General features: G+C 37.7%; 1 protein-coding gene across 3 annotated transcripts in view; it reads right to left on the minus strand.

Annotated features, from left to right (window-relative positions):
- The window catches only part of HDGFL3 (HDGF like 3), a 74,800-nt gene that overhangs the window by 16,442 nt on the left and 41,075 nt on the right, over positions 1 to 17,283 (minus strand). For all 3 annotated transcript variants that reach the window (XM_019945887.3, XM_073801448.1, XM_019945886.3), the window contains exons 2-3: positions 8,701 to 8,777; positions 782 to 920 (exon numbers count right to left, since the gene is read on the minus strand). In XM_019945887.3, coding sequence (XP_019801446.1) covers positions 782 to 920; positions 8,701 to 8,777 — 216 coding nt within the window. The remainder of the gene's footprint in view (positions 1 to 781; positions 921 to 8,700; positions 8,778 to 17,283) is intronic.

Genomic DNA, 17,283 nt, shown 5'->3' on the forward strand with positions numbered 1-17,283 from the left:
TCTCTTATTATTCATGTGTTCACCAGAGTAGTGCTTTTAAATTCTTTCAAGAACTTTTCCCTTGCATTCACAACTTGGCTAACTGCTTGGCTCCAAGAGGCCTAGCTTTCAGCCTATTCCAGTTCTCGACATGCCTTTCTCACTAAGCTTAATCATTTCTAGCTTTTGATTTAAAGTAAGAGATGTGTGATTTTTCCTTTCACCTGAATACTTAAGATGCCATTGCAGGGTTATTAACTGGCCCAGCTTCAATACTGTTGTGTCTCAGGGGATAGGGAGGCTCAAGGAGGGGGAGAAAGGGGAACAGCTGATCAGTGGCGCAGTCAGAACACACACAACATTATCAATTAAGTTTACTGTCTTATATGGGTGTGGTTTGTGGTGCCCCAAAACAATTGTAATAGTAACATCAAAGAGCACTGATCACAGGTCACTATAACAAATATAAGAATAATGAAAAAGTTTGAAATATTGAGAGAATTACCAAAATGTGATGCCAAGACATGAGGTAAGCAAATGCTGTTGGAAAAATGGGGCCAACAGGCTTGCTCAATGCAGAGTTGCCACAAACCTTTGATTTGTAAAAAATGCAGTATCTGTGAAGTGCAACAGAGCAAGGTATGCCTGTACATTTAATCCAAAGTGCTACTGGAACCAGAAAGAATTCTGACTTCAAATGGGTGGTGGGTAATCATTAGTACAAAGGACATATAAGAAAGATCCAAAAAAGAGTTAAAATAAAAAATGAGATGCAGCAAGTGATAATGAAGTAAACCATCACCTGGTATCCAGTAAACTTTACTCCTGGGTTATTTTCTATTTCCCACAATCCTTCATTAAATCCTTTCCGTTTGTTTGACTTTCCAAACTTGTCTTTGTATTCCTTATAAGGGAAAAGGTCTTTGGGACCTAGAAATGCACTGCAGAGATATATTAGAAAGAGATTTGATATTCTGACCTTCAAATATAAGATATTTTTAATATCAACTCAAGTGTCAGAGCATATTTTAGTAAATACATTAAAAGTATATATAAACCCTCTCAGTTAGACACATATCACAAGATGTTTTGCACATATATTTCAAGGTAGAAAAAATAGACAGCTAGGTATGCAAACCAGCAACACTGAACGGTGCTACTTTGATTTTACTTTTAAATTACTAATTTCTTTTTTGTTTTGAAATTGATTTTTAGCTAAACTACTTTAAAAGTAGTTTTAAAGATGTCTACTTTGACCACTTAAATCATCATCTTAAACTAAGACTTACCTAAGCTAATCTTTCACAGGTAAGGGTTTTGTAAGACTCACAGTAAAAACATAAACACTGGATTAAAAAATGATTTTAACTCTTTATGCCACATTAGTGTATTTATTCACTATTATTTCTATAAATTAAAAAAGCATTAGTGTTTAATGAGGCACACAAGAAAAAAATCAGAAGTGGCAAAGTAGATAGAATCTCATCCAATTTAAACCTTATCCTAAATTAGTCATAATTATGAAAAGAAAATGAGTTAGAATAAATCCTGGGGCTGGCTAACAGATCTGAGCATTTAAACTAGAGTCTTCAGCATTACTATCTATGATATTAACCTGGTGAATGAGATGGTGGAGGCCCACATGCTGGCTGAGACTCATTTCAAACTAAGATTCATTTACTCAACAAATTTTATCGAACATCTCTAATGTGTAAAGCACTATTCCAGAGGTGCTGGGGATTCTTCAGGGAACAAAGAGATGAATGTCTCTGCCTTCATGGAGCATACATTCTATTAGCAAGGGTAGGGGACCAGACAATAAAGAAGATAAATAAATAAAATACATAGTACTGTGTGCTGAAAATAAATCAATAAATATATAGATGAAGCAGAGGAGGAGGATGGTTAAGGACTGGGGTGGATTTTACAGTTTTAGAAATACAGATCAAGAAGGAAGGCCTCACTGAAAAGGGAACAGCTAAGAACTGAAGGGGGTGAAGGAAGAACCCATGCAGTTATCTGGGGAAGAGTAGAGCAGACTGAAGGAAGAGCAAGTACAACAGACCCTGAGGTGGGAGAATGCCTAGTGTGTCTGAAAAATTAAGAGGCCAGTGTGGCTAGACTGAAACGAGTGAAGAGAGAGCTGTGTGAGATGAGGTCGGAGAGGTAACAGGGTGGGAGCACAGATTATGTCAGGCCTTGGAGGCCACTACAAAGGCTTTGAGACATACGGGAAGCCATTAAAGGTTTTGAGAAGTGACAATTTGTGTTTTAACAGCGCCACTTTGGCTGCTGTGTTGAAAACACACTGAAGAGCTGGGTACTAGGGTAGAAGCAGAGAGACTAATTAGGCTATTGAAGTAACAGTGGTGACTTGGACCAGTTGTAAGCAGTGCAGTTGGTGAGAGGTGGCTGGATTCTGAATTCACTCTCAAGAGAGCCAAGGTATTTATTAATGGGCTAGATACAGCTCGTGAGAGAGAGGGTGGAACTGAGGCTATCTCCAAGGTTTTAGATTGAGCAATTAGAAGAATGCAGTTGATATTTACTGAAATGGAAAGATTTTTGAGAGAACAAGATTTGAAGGTGAAAAGCTTAGTTTTGGATGTTGAATTTGAAAACTTGGTTAGATATCCTAGTGAAGATGTCAAGTAGGCAACTGGGCAGGTGATTCTGGAATTCAGGGGAAAGGTCTGTGCTGGAGATGAATATTTGGAACTTATCGCAGAGATGATGTTGAAAGCTTTGAGACGATAGGTTAACAGTTTACTGCTGATTTTTATAAATTCCATTTTCTGACTGGATCTTAGTACTGATCCCTTCCTTACACTGCCCAGCTGGTCAAGAATTCAAGTTGATAAAATCACCTGAGGAAGCTTTCTGACCCCAATCACCAAACTTTCCTTGACTGTTCACCTTTAACTGTTCAGCATGACTGCATTTCACTGAATCCAGAGATAGTTTATTAGGATACTGGACATTCTAACCAAATGCCTGACAAACTGAGCATGAGAAGGAAATGTGGCTTTGGGTATGGTGATTTCACTTTTAGAGCAATCTGACATGAATTATTAGACTGTGGCTTGTGACCTTTCTCCAGTCCTTGACTCTATGTATAGGAATTGTGGGCTAAGCTGCCTGAGGTTCACGTCAGCTACAGATGCTAACCAGAGCTTGTCTGTACTTTAATTATGCCTCAGGAGTCAAGGTTAATGATTCAACTGGCCATGTTAGCTGCTGCCAGAAAGAGGGACACTGAATGAGCTATTCTAAAACAAGTTCTTGTTTTTGATAGACAATCTTGGTTTTTCCTGGATTATAGATAATTCCACAAATCAAATCCCCTCTCAACTGGTTAACTTTGCTGTATGTTTTATAAATTTTAAAGGGTAGGCCAGAAAATAGTTCAAAGTTACAAGCTCTAAGGATGTTATTTTTTTTCCTGACAAAGGCTGCCTTGAAAATTGTCCAGACTAAAACTACTGGGGTAAAGTTATATGGAGCAGAAGAAATTGGGGCTCCAATCACCTATCTGTCTGAGCAACAGATTCAAAGCCATGTTCTGAGGAAAATTCTGGTCCTGCCTGAGGGTGCTCCTGCTGACAGTTTTTTTGTTAAGTTCCTCACCTTCCACATACCTTCCCCCCCTTTCATTTATTTCATTTAATCAATTTTAATTCATTCAACAGCTAGTTTTAGACACTCCTGAAGTCATTCTACGAGACCACCGTCACCCTGATACCAAAACCAGACAAAGATACTACAAAAAAAGAAAATTACAGACCAGTATCACTGATGAATATAGATGCAAAAATCCTCAACAAAATACTAGCAAACAGAATCCAGCAAAACACTAAAAGGAGAATACACCATGATCAAGTGGCGTTTATCCCAGGAACGCAAGGATTCTTCAATATACGCAAATCAATCAATGTGATACACCATATTAACAAATTGAAGAATAAAAAACATATGAACATCTCAATAGATGCAGAAAAAGCTTGTGACAAAATTCAACACCCATTTATGATAAAAACTCTCCAGAAAGTGGGCACAGAGGGAACATACCTCAACATAATAAAGGCCATATATGACAAACCCACAGCAAACATCATTTTCAATGGTGAAAAACTGAAAGCATTTCCTCTAAGATCAGGAACGAGACAAGGATGTCCACTCTTGCCACTATTATTCCACCTAGCTTTGGAAGTCCTAGCCACGGCAATCACAGAAGAAAAAGAAATAAAAAGAAATAAAAGAAATAAAATAAAAAAGAAAAAGGAATACAAATCGGAAAAGAAGAAGTAAAACTGTCACTGTTTGCAGATGACATGATACATACATAGATACATAGAGAATCCTAAAGATGCCACCAGAAGACTACTAGAGCTAATCAATGAATTGGGTAAAGTTGCAGGATACAAAATTAATGCACAGAAATCTCTTGCATTCCCATACACTAATGATGAAAAATCTGAAAGAGAAATGAAGGAAACACTCCCATTTACCACTGCAACAAAAAGAATAAAATACCTAGGAATAAACCTACCTAAGGAGACAAAAGACCTGTATGCAGAAAACTATAAGGCACTGATGAAAGAAATTAAAGATGATACCAACAGATGGAGAGATATACCATGTCCTTGGATTGGAGAAATCAATATTGTGAAAATGACTATACTACCCAAAACAATCTACAGATTCAATGCAACCCCTATCAAATTACCAATGGCATTTCTTCTTCTTTTTTTTTTTTTTTTTTCGGTACGCGGGCCTCTCACTGTTGTGGCCTTTCCCGCTGCGGAGCACAGGCTCCGGATGCGCAGGCTCAGTGGCCATGGCTCACGGGCCCAGCCGCTCCGCGGCATGTGGGATCTTCCCGGACCGGAGTGCGAACCCACGTCTCCTGCATCGGCAGGCGGACTCTCAACCACTGCGCCACCAGGGAAGCCCTACCAATGACATATTTTACGGAACTAGAACAAATCATCTTAAAATTTGTATGGAGACACAAAAGACCCCAAATAGCCAAAGCAGTCCTGAGGGAAAAAAATACAGAGCTGGAGGAATCAGACTCCCTGACTTCAGCCTAAACTACAAAGCTACAGTAATCAAGACAATATGGTACTGGCACAAAAACAGAAACACAGATCAATGGAACAAGACAGAACGCCCAGAGATAAACTCACGCATCTATGGTCAACTAATCTATGACAAAGGAGGCAAGGATATACAATGGAGAAAAGACAGTCTCTTCAATAAGTGGTGCTGGGAAAACTGGACAGCTACATGTAAAAGAATGAAATTAGAACACTCCCTAACACCATACAAAAAAATACACTCAAAATGGATAAGAGACCTAAATGTAAGATCGGACACTGTAAAACTCTTAGAGGAATACATAGGAAGAACACTCTTTGACATAAATCACAGCAAGATCTTTTTTGATCCACCTCCTAGAGTAATGGAAATAAAAACAAAAATAAACAAATGGGACCTAATGAAACTTCAAAGCTTTTGCACAGCAAAGGAAATCATAAACAAGATGAAAAGGCAACCCTCAGAATAGGAGAAAATATTTGCAAACAAATCAATGGACAAACGATTAATCTCCAAAATATATAAACAGCTCATGCAGCTCAATACTAAAAAAACAAACAACCCAATCCAAAAATGGGCAGAAGACCTAAATAGACAGTTCTCCAAAGAAGACATACAGATGGCCAAGAAGCACATGAAAAGCTGCTCAACATCACTAATTATTAGAGAAATGCAAATCAAAACTGCAATGAGGTATCACCTCACACCAGTTAGAATGGGCATCACCGGAAAGTCTACAGACAACAAATGCTGGAGAGGGTGTGGAGAAAAGGGGACCCTCTTGCACTGTTGGTGGGAATGTAAATTGATACAGCCACTATGGAGAACAGTATGGAGGTTCCTTAAAAAGCCAAAAATAGAATTACCTTATGATCCAGCAATCCCACTACGGGGCATATACCCAGAGAAAACCATAATTCAAAAAGACACATGCACCCCAATTTTCACTGCAGCACTATTTACAATAGCCAGGTCATGGAAGCAACATAAATGCCCATTGACAGACGAATGGATAAAGAAGATGTGGTACATATATACAATGGAATATTACTCAGCCATAAAAATGAATGAAATTGGGTCATTTGTTGAGACGTGGATGGATCTAGAGACTGTCATGCAGAATGAAGTAACTCAGAAAGAGAAAAACAAACATCGTATACTAACGCATATATGTGGAACCTAGAAAAATGGTACACATGAACCGGTTTGCAGGGCAGAAATTGAGACACAGATTTAGAGAACCAACTTATGGATACCAAGGCGGGGAAAGCGGCGGGGGGTGGGGATGGGATGAATTGGGCAATTGGGATTGACATATATACACTGATGTGTATAAAATTGATGACTAATAAGAACCTGCTGTATAAAAAAATAAATAAAATAAAATTCAAAAAACAAAGAAACAAAAAAACACCTACCATGGGCCAGGCACTGTGTAAAGCACTGTGTATATAGGGCTTAGCAACATCCACAGAATCTCTGCCTTCACAGGGATACTGAATATTAGGTACTTGCCAGGGCATATAATCTCAGGTTTAAGGACACCCAATACTTAGTAAATGATCAGCTGAAACAATGTTATAACAGGTTTTCTAATCCAGCAAAAAAACTCACATATGGACTGTATCACACTGTTCCTTGGTAGAATTGCTTTTACTGAATTGAGACTTGGAATTATGCCACTGACTTATATTAAGGATGCTATAAGAAATAACTCCATAAAATCCTTCACACTGTTTACTGGAATGATTCTGTTACTTGTACTAGCAATATACTAGGTGGCAAATTCTTTAAGGGCAACTTTTATTTTCGGTGCCTTAAAGAATATCTAGAAAATGTTTACTAAGTGAATGAAAGTTACCATATAATATTAGTAAATGGTTGATTTTGGTGTATGCAATGGAAACGTGATAATCTTGTTTATCAAATCCTGCCTTGTTCTAGATGTACAATCAGATCACTTGGAATTAGGTTCTAAAGGAAAAGCAAAATAATGGTACAGACATAAAAGGGAAGCAGGAATGAGGGAAATACAAAAATGGGTATCACAAAGCCCTATGCACTTATTACTATAGGTAAAACATTTATTTCTAAGCTTCGAGCAACCTCTTCAAGGAGAAAAACATGTTAAGTTGCATAGTCCACAAGTATCTATTAGATAAAAATAAAACAAAGAAAATAAAACTAACCTCTTGAAAAAAACATAAATTTCTCACATGAAGACAAGAAAGAAATATGCCTTAAACGGCCCTCTCCCAGCTAGCTCTCTTTCAATACGAGAATGAGGAAGATGTCAGAGTGGTAGAGACAGCAAGCAAAGAAAAAAAGTTCATGCCTAGGGCTTCCCTGGTGGCTTAGTGGTTGAGAGTCCGCCTGACGATGCAGGGGACACGGGTTCATGCCCCGGTCTGGGAGGATCCCACATGCCCCGGAGCGGCTGGGCCCGTGAGCCATGGCCGCTGAGCCTGCGCGTCCGGAGCCTGTGCTCCGCGACGGGAGAGGCCACAGCGGCGAGAGGCCCGCGTAACGCAAAAAAGAAAAGAAGTTCATGCCTGGCTCTACTAACATTCACACGAACATAGGGGGTGACGCTGAATATAAGATTTCATCTTAGTTTTTAGCTTTCCCTCCCATTTGCAGTTTCTATTCCATTTGTGTCCTTGTTGTAAATAACCATATACGTTCTCAGTGTGTCAGGTTCTGTGTGTCAAGACTGCCTATGGTTCCCTAGCATCCATTATCATTGTCTTTCTTTTAATGGATACTCCTCCCAATTTGCTTCCCCAACAAAGTTGCCTAGCTAGAGACTATGCTTCCAGCTTCCTTACAGCTAGATGTGACCATATGTCCAAGTTCTTGCCACTGGTATAAATGCAACTGTAAGCCACATATTCAACTGCTGTGTCATTTCCTTACCTCTTCTCTCTCCCCCTTCCCTCTACCTGGAAGATGCACAGGTACTGCTGAGCCAGTTTTTGCTTTTTTTTTAAATAAGCAGACAAGGGCAATGCCCTAGGGAATGGTAGGACAATACAACAGAAGAAACCTGGGTCCCTAGAGCAGAGCGGAAGGAACATCCACCTTGATCTATCTACCTTGATAGACAGATCTATCTATCTATCTATCTATCTATCTATCTAGATCCCCCATCCCTGGACTGTTTCCAAAAAAAGAAGTAAATTCCTATATTATTTGAGACACTGTATTTTCAGTTTCCTTTATTCAATAGCTTAATCTGTATTCTGACCAACACAATTACAAAAACTTAGAAAGGTAGTATGTTTCCTTCAGGGTCTGACAAATTGAAGGAGACTGAGAGAACATAACTTTGTTCTGTGAAATATGAATGGAAGACATCTCTCTAGGTCTTAAAAGTGTCCTAAAGGAAACTTCTGGGTCATGCCCAACATTTAAGCAGAAACAGAAATGATATTCAAAAGCCAAATAAATGAAAAATCTTTACATTAAGAAAAAAATATATTATCTTTGCAATTTTATATAATTGATTATAATGATTTTAACAACATATAAAATAATATAAAGTGATTTTAACAACATATAATGTAGTCTAGCAGAATCAAATTAGAATTGTTGAAAATTTAAGTTGTTTTGTTGACTTACGTTTCATGGGTGCCAAAAAAGAAGATAGGATACTTATTTGCTGGAGGCTTCACAGCTCCCTCTGGGAGTTCATCAATCTATTAAAGATAAAACCATGTAAAATAGCATAAACATGATATAAACATTGTTCTGATAATTTATTGTTAATTTCAAAATAAAATCACTCTAATAAAAATCCCAACAGTTTTCCTTTCCTTGAACCTTATAAAATGATTCTAAAGGTCGTATTTGGCACACCATATGGAGAGTAACACTGTAAATTGATTATAACTATTATGGTAATACATAATCAGGAGCCAAAACTACTCATTTCCTTCAACTCAATAGAATTACTCTTGGGAATGTGTCCTAGTGAAATAATTCAAAAGAATAACAAAAAAGAAACAAAAGATGCACTTTTGGGGGATAGTAACAAATTTTTATATCCCACCCTTACAAGATAGGAGAATTATAGAACATTAACTCAAAATATTATGTAGTCATTGAAAGATATCATCTCTTGCCTGGACTAGTGCAAGTCTCTCCTCATCCACTGAAGCTCACATTACCTTTTTAAATGCATATTTGATTGTGTCAAATCCTTCAACAGCTTGTCATAGCTGTGCATCTGAAACCTCTGGGGCTTTTAAAAACTAAAGATCATCAATCCTTCCCCAGACCCAGCAATTTTTATGTACAGCTGAGGTTGAAAACTTCTCATAGGATAAAGTCTAAGTTCTTTAGAATGCTACATAGTTATATAAACATCATTCCCTAGAATGTTTCAAGAAATGGTCCTTGACTCCTAAATCTCCATCTGTAGTTCCAACCTTTCCTTTGAACTCCAGGAATGAAATTACAAACATCTACAAACCATTTCCATTTACATGTCCTACAAGCAACTTAAAATGAAGAAAAGGCCTGGAGTTCTTCAGAAGAGGCATACTTGGAGTTTATAGAGCAAGGAAAAGGGTCTGGTATCCTGTGTCCTGAAGATATCTGCAGGCCTTCTGAACTAACATATGGCGACAGCCTGAGGATTACTACAGCATCACAACATTCATCTCTGAACTGAAAGAACCATGTGTCACAGAACAGATGCCCTGGTGTACTGAGAAAAGATGGACTTTCAGTCTAGAAACTTTAGTCCTGCTTCTGACTTCAATTGTGATATCGAAGATATCACTTAATGACTTTCACATCTGTAAAATGAGACGGTTGCACTAGGTAACCTCTAGGTTTCCTTCAAGTCCTGAAATTCCATGCCTTGCCTAAAACTGAACTAATTTTCTCTGAATCTGTTTTTGTTTCCTATCTTAAGTACTGGTACACTCAGTACTAAGAAAGAAACCTTAATCTTTTTATTATTTCCTCAAGCTCCACATTCAGTTTTTCACCAAATTCCCCAATTTGGCTCCTGAAATGTCTCCAAATTGAACACCATTCCCACTACTAAATTTAGTTCCCTAAAAAAGTTCTCAAGATCTTTTGACAAGGCCACAGCAGCCTGTCAAAGTATCTCCTTGCCTCTGGGCTTTCCCGTTACCGACCGTACAACTTCTGGGTAAACCCTGTATGTTTTACATTCAATACACTACCCTACAAAGACAATTTAAAATGAGTAATTTCATTTTGAATAAAATTCAATTATACACACACACACACTCTCTCTCTCATACATATATTATTGTGGTAAAAAATACATAACAGAAAATTTTCTATCTTACCCATTTTAAAATTTACAGTTCAGTAGTGTTAAGAATATTCACGCTATGATATAGATCTCCAGAAAATGAATAACTATATTTTAAATGGACAAAAAATAGAACTTAATATGGAAATGTATGTTTATGTATGTGGGAGGCACTGAATTGCTAGCCGACAAAACACTATCACATCATGTTTTTTTTTTCACTCTTGTGAGAAAACTGAAAGTGTATCTTTTTAAAAAAACTTTTCTTTCAAATAAAACACAACTTTTGGCTAAACTTTTCCTTCACTGTGTTATGTAACTAACATCTACTGTAGAAGTTGCAAACTGACAGCCCTTAGGCCATGTCTGGCCTGAAGAAATGTTTTGTTTGGCTCATACAGTGTTTTTAAAAAACTGAATTAGGTATCAACACTTTAAAACTGGAAGATTCATCTTAAACCCAGAACAATAGCCTCCGTAATAAAATATGGAAGATAGGAATAAGCAACACTAAGCTTGCATTCCCAGGAGGCAACAATTAGCTGAAGATGATCAACAGCTGCCTTCAGACAAGGTATGTTCTCTCAAGTTTGCTACATTCCCCACCACTCTCTAGGCAACGTTGTTAATGCCTGCTTCCCTTACTTACAATTGCTTGCCTGGCCCCTTTGAATATCTGAGTTCACACCCCTGTAATAAATAATGCCAAAATAGTGGCTTTACCATCACGCTGGTTCCCTCATAAAGGTGTTAAATGTTGACATGCACTCACTATATCTTACTGAGTCTTGTTTTGAAAATTACACTTTGACAGTTTTGGAATTATACGAAGTTGTTCAAGTGGATATATATGCCTTCTTGAACCAATTAAAGAGTGTACCTCCTGGGCACTGGTTTTTGTTTGTTTGTTTTGGCTTCTAGAGTGAATACCAAGTGGCAATAGAACTTTAACTTCAGAGTTTCTGTTTTTCTACTGTTTCTATTTTCCTGACTTTCATTTTCACTTTTATTTCTGGTTCTTGGCTATGTTTGGTTCTGATTCTGGTTTGCACACAGCCAGTGTGTTATTCCCCGTTAATAGGAGGATGGGGACCTATTCTCTTTTGGGTATGACAGGGCAAATAATCTGGTACAACAGTCTTTTGGTTTGTAGAAGAATAAGTCTTGCTTTTACTGGAAAGAAGAAAAGCCCTTTGAGATCTAGATCAGTGAGTACATGTATTTTGTGTTTCCTTTAACCTGTAACTGAAGTAGACCTGAAGCCGTAGGCTCTCTGTGTGCCTATCATACCTGAGAGTCTTTACCCTTCCCTGTGTGAGTTTGAAACATTTTCCTGTTTCTGGGAAGGGTATTAACAAATTAGATATAAATTTCTTAAAATGAAAGAGCTCTGTTTTTACTGATTTACAGACACTAATAAGATTACAAAAATCTAATATAAAGGAACGTTAAGAATCCTCAAGAAATTAAAAAGTGAATGTAGAATACTTCAAATACGGTGGCCTTTTTGTTATCGTTCATTGTTTATCTGTCTGCTTTGTTCACTGCAGAGACACAGGCAATGTCAGTTAGAACTGAGGCTGGACTTGGGGCCTGGAGGCAGGCAGCCTCACATTTCCTAGAAAACTTGTTCTCAGAGCTCATCCCTGGGCCTTCACCATCAGTGTCACCTGCGGACTCATTAGAAATGCTAGTTCTCAGTCCAGAACCCTAATGAGGGTTAGGCCCAAGAATCAGGGTTTTAAGAAGCCTCCAGCTGTTTTTGATATACATTATAAAGCATTCCATCCTCCTGCTGTGGTTCCTGTGGATGAGTTGCCTTTGTTTCTTCTGATTAACATTAAGTCTGCTTAGGGAAGAGATATGGGGATATATGTATATGGATAGCTGATTCACTTTGTTATAAAGCAGGAACTAACACACCATTGTAAAGCAATTATACTCCAATAAAGATGTTATAAAAACAACAACAACAAAACATTAAGTCTGCTTAAATCTGTGGGATTTTTGCCCTGAGACTGCAAAATTGCATCAGTGCATGTTTATTTTCCTAATATTTTAAAAAATGTCCAATTTTCTATTTTTTAATTAAAGGAGTGCTACACTATATTAAATGTGGTGGCTTTTTAAGGAAAAACCCTTCTCACAGGAACTGTTAGCTCGTAAGTATTCTTATATAAGAATCCAAATTAAAGTAATCAAAGTGAATCTTTGAACAAATCAGACTGGTTTACAATTTTGGTTTAAAAATAACTATTTCTCTTTATCTGGATTTAATCATTGTAGAGTGTAATATAAGTAAATTTAAGAAAATAAAATTGGGGTTTCTCATGAAGATACTAATTTACATCTGAATTCCTTAAGTTCTGAAGTTCTTACCTAACCTCCCTTGGTAGACTTCCCTGGTGGTGCAGTTGTTAAGAATCCGCCTGCCAATGCAGGGGACACAGGTTCGATCCCTGGTCCAGGAAGATCCCACATGCTGCAGAGCAATGAAGCTCGTGCACCACAACTACTGAGCCTGCGTTCTAGAGCCCACGAGCCACAACTACTGAGGTCTCATGCCACAAACTACTGAAGCCCACACACCTAGAGCCCGAGCTCCGCAACAAGAGAACCACTGCAATGAGAAGCCTGCGCACCTCAAGGAAGAGTAGCCCGCGCACCTCAAGGAAGAGTAGCCCCTGCTCACCGCAACTAGAGAAAGCCCGCACACAGCAACGAAGACCCAATGCAGCCAAAAATAAATAATAATAAAAAAAAGGCATCATCATATAGATAAAAACAAATAAGAAAATAATTTAAAAAAGAATAAAATGGACATTAAAAAAAGGAAAAAGGGTCTACTGATAAGCTAATATTACTTCCATATAATGTTTAAGATGAAGGAAAACGTAAACTTAAATTATAATTCTGACAAACTTTTCTATATCAACAGTAATTATGTTCTGTGGTATGTTAAGATTAAACACAATTTCCAACAGTTAACTTTAAGACCTTGGACTAATATTAAATTGAGTTAAAGGATCATCTTTGCATCTCTGAGTAATTCCTAAGTAAGACAGAATACTGAAACACTGGTCAGCAAGTGTAGTTTTAACATATATATGATTTTAATTTTTATATGTTATGTAGTGGAAAGGATATGTGTATTAGGTATATCCATGAGCTTTGCTGGTTTGTTAAAACACTTGTATATAACAGAAATTTCCCAGTTTCTCTGTGAAACAGAAGTTAGTTACCTTGGTTAAGTTATAATTGATATGCAGATTGAGACTATACTAAGAACAACAGTGACACAGAAATACAACCATGTATGCAAAGGTAATGAATGGCATGTGTTCTTGTTTATTAATGGGAAAAGATTAGTCTTGTACTTGAAGTGAAGTATCTAGGTTGTTCCAAAATGTGAAAGAGGATAATGAAGGACAAACCTGGATATTGAAAGCTGTAGATTTGTGGAAAGGGAAATTTATTTGCCTTGGACTATAATAACTGCAAATAACAGTCTAAAATATGCAATGAAATATTAAAATTTTTCCAAAGCTGGCTCAGTTTTGATGGATTTATTCATAAGGTTAAAAAGGGAAAGCTTCTAAATCCATTAATGTCAAATATTTATTAATATAAAACCAGAATTTGGTTTTCTCTGTTAAAATAAGAAATTGGTCTTGGAGTATTCTGTTCTTAACAAAATATGGTAAAAGGTTATTCTTTACCTCCTGTAATCTGCATAGATAGCCATATCTCACTAGAATAACTTCTTGGACTTTGTGCTGACTCTGTCATATCTTTAAATTTGTTTTAAAACAAACAACAAAAGTTCCTTGCTAAAGAGTTAAAGTTCTTTAAAAAAACTGGGTCACCACTTTCTATGTTAATTTAAAACATTATATTGTTACTTTGACTAAGTCATTATTCATTATCTTCAGATATCTAAGCTCCTATCTTAATCAAGCAATGAAGTCTGATAATTCTTGTGATGCTGCTGAGTTCAGAGAACTCACTGTGTAACAAATGATTTGGCTCAGATTGTGGTGTAAGACCCAAAGTGCAGTATTACGTGCTGCCTCAACATTTTGTAAAATTGGGATGGTCTTGAATGGTCTACCTGCAAGTTCTCTTCCTCGCTCTGCTCCTGTGGATAAGGTCCCCTAGTCAAAAAATCCTCTTCATTAAAGGGACCAAGCAAAGTTTCTTTTTAATCCCTGCTAGCCTTTATCCCCGGTTTTAGTTCCCTGCTAGCCTCGGAATTATTCAGACAAGCCAATCACATCCTCCTGTGGGAACCCCACTCTCTTGATACTACAAAGTCTTCTTCCCATTGCCTGAGTTGTTCACTGTCTCTGAGTGCAACCTCCAGGTCGCCCTGTAAGGCAGGCAGTGTCCTCCTCCTCTGGGATGTGAGTTTATGTAACTAATACATTGTTGCCTATCTTATCTGCCCAGTGTTGTGTGTTGAGCCATTCCCAAAAACATATGGTGGGAATCCTCTCTCTCACCAATAGGGTGAATAGGAAGTGATTAAAATACAGATAGGCACCAACACCAGGGGAATCTTATCAGAATGCTGGGGTAAGAGGTTCCACACAGTGGCTCAAATTTATTATGTGTGGTAGCTTAGAGGTACCGAGTCCAGATGGTAGTTGGGGGTGGGGTTGAGTGGAGGAAGGGAAGTCCTGAGGGCCAGAGGGCTAGGCAGAGATACCAAGGTCCCTCCCTTGGCAGTGTCTCTTCTCTCAGAAATGCTCATGGCCCATTCATTCCCGTACTTTGTTCAAATCTCTGCTCAAATAGCACTGCATCAGAGGGTTTTTCCCCTACAACCCAACTTAAAATAATACCTCTTACCCTGTCATTCTCTATTCTTTTATTCTGCTTTATTTTTATTGTAAGAATTTCCCTGCCCTTGAGTATTTGTTTGTTTCTTCACATTAGAATATAATCTTTGTGAGAGGGAAACTTGCTTTGTTCTCCACAATAGCTCTACTGCCTAAAGCAGCACCTGATACATGACTGGTGCATAATAAATATTCCTCGAGGACCAAAGTTTCCTTACTGACTCAGGACCTGAAGAAGCCTATACTTACATGATGAGAATCAGTGACCCTGGCTGTGAAGAAGAGAAAGGTACACCACAGACCACTTTCAATCACAGATTACTAAGAAAAACTATTATGGGGTTATAGTATAAAGGAGTCTCTATGCTTAAGAAAAGGAAATAAGAAGAACAAACTTGTCTCTTTGAATATGCCAATAAGAAGAATTTTGGGGGCTAGCTGACTAAGAATGCGGAGGAAAAAAAGACCATTTTACCTATTAAAGTTTATGAGGTGAGGTTAAATTACAGAGGGGAAAAACGCTTGTGATATTATAAAATGGCTTTAGATAAAGAGAAGTCTATAAATGAGTCAACAAATTTACTGTAGGGGAAGAAAGGGAAAGCACACTATGGAAAAAGGAAATGTATACAAGAGGAAGGGGAAAGAATTTTTAAAATCTGAGTATATCTGGATTAACAAACAGGTAACTGATCAACTTAATATCTGAAAATAACACTTTGTTAGGACCCCAAACATAAGGAGATAACTTCCAAAATAAGAGTTCAAAAAATCTGTTGAAAACCAGTCCGTAATTATCTTCAAGAATATAAAAATCATCACTTGTTAGTTGACAGAGCAATTTCACATTGAAAGACATTTTGTTTTTCACTCAATTAAACTTTCAAAAACCTCGCCATTTTCATTTTTAGAAAATTATAAATAATTTTGAGAGGTCACAATACACTTACACTTAGAACACAGTGCTTTTAACTTATTGTAGGCTTTATGTAGGGGATAGGCGAGATGACTGACTGAGGTCCCTCATTCATATGTTACATTGCTGATTCTGGAGGAGGAGCATATATGGGGCATTAACACATCCTCACAGTATACCTGGGGAGAGCCAATCTGACAAATGGAAAAACTCAGGCTGAATAGTAAAAAGTGAGGGATTTGGTGTGATCTTCATATAAGATCTTCATTTATATTGCCAGATCCCTCTTTTTTTTTTTTTAAATTATAGCAGGCACATTTTAAATTGAAATGTATAAAAAATCTGGCCTATTCCCCCAACTTTCCCTCAGTCTTAAGCAATTGTCCACACAGGTTCAATCTTGAACAGGTATAAATAAACTCATTTTTAGGGTTTAGCTGCATTTTTAAAAAATTTTACTTATTTAATTTATTTATTTTTGGCTGCATTGGGTCTTCGTTGCTGCGCGAGCTTTCTCTAGTTGCGGCAAGTGGGCGCTACTCTTCATCGCGGTGTGCGGGTTTCTCATTGCAGTGGCTTCTCTTGTTGTGGAGCACGGGTTCTAGGCATGCGGGCTTCAGTAGCTGCAGCACGTGGGCTCAGTAGTTGTAGCTCGCAGGCTCTAGAGCACAGACTCAGTAGTTGAGCGCACAGGCTTAGTTGCTCCACGGCATGTGGGATCTTCCCAGACCAGGGCTCGAACCCATGTCTCCTGCACTGGCAGGCGGATTCTTAACCACTGTGCTACCAGGGAAGCACTCTATCTGCATTTTTTTGAAGTAAAATTTATAATGAAATATACTGATCTTAAATGTATTGAATATATTTAACGAGAATTTGATATATGCATATACCCATTTAACCAACCCCTAATCAAAGTACAGAACTTTAAGTTATCTCAGAACATTTCCTCCTACTCCCTACTGGTTCTCATCCACTACAGGCAACCACCTTCCTGATTTCCATCATCACAGATCGGTTTTGCCTGTTCCTGAACTTAAAAAAAAAAAAAAGCAACAAGTCTTTGGTCATTGGCTTCTTTTGCTCCATGTCTTTTTGAGATGAATTCATATTATATTAGTAATATAATTCTAATATCATTCTTTTATATTGCC

Source organism: Tursiops truncatus, chromosome 2 (genome assembly GCF_011762595.2).
Source record: "Tursiops truncatus isolate mTurTru1 chromosome 2, mTurTru1.mat.Y, whole genome shotgun sequence".
Taxonomy (NCBI): Eukaryota; Metazoa; Chordata; class Mammalia; order Artiodactyla; family Delphinidae; genus Tursiops; species Tursiops truncatus.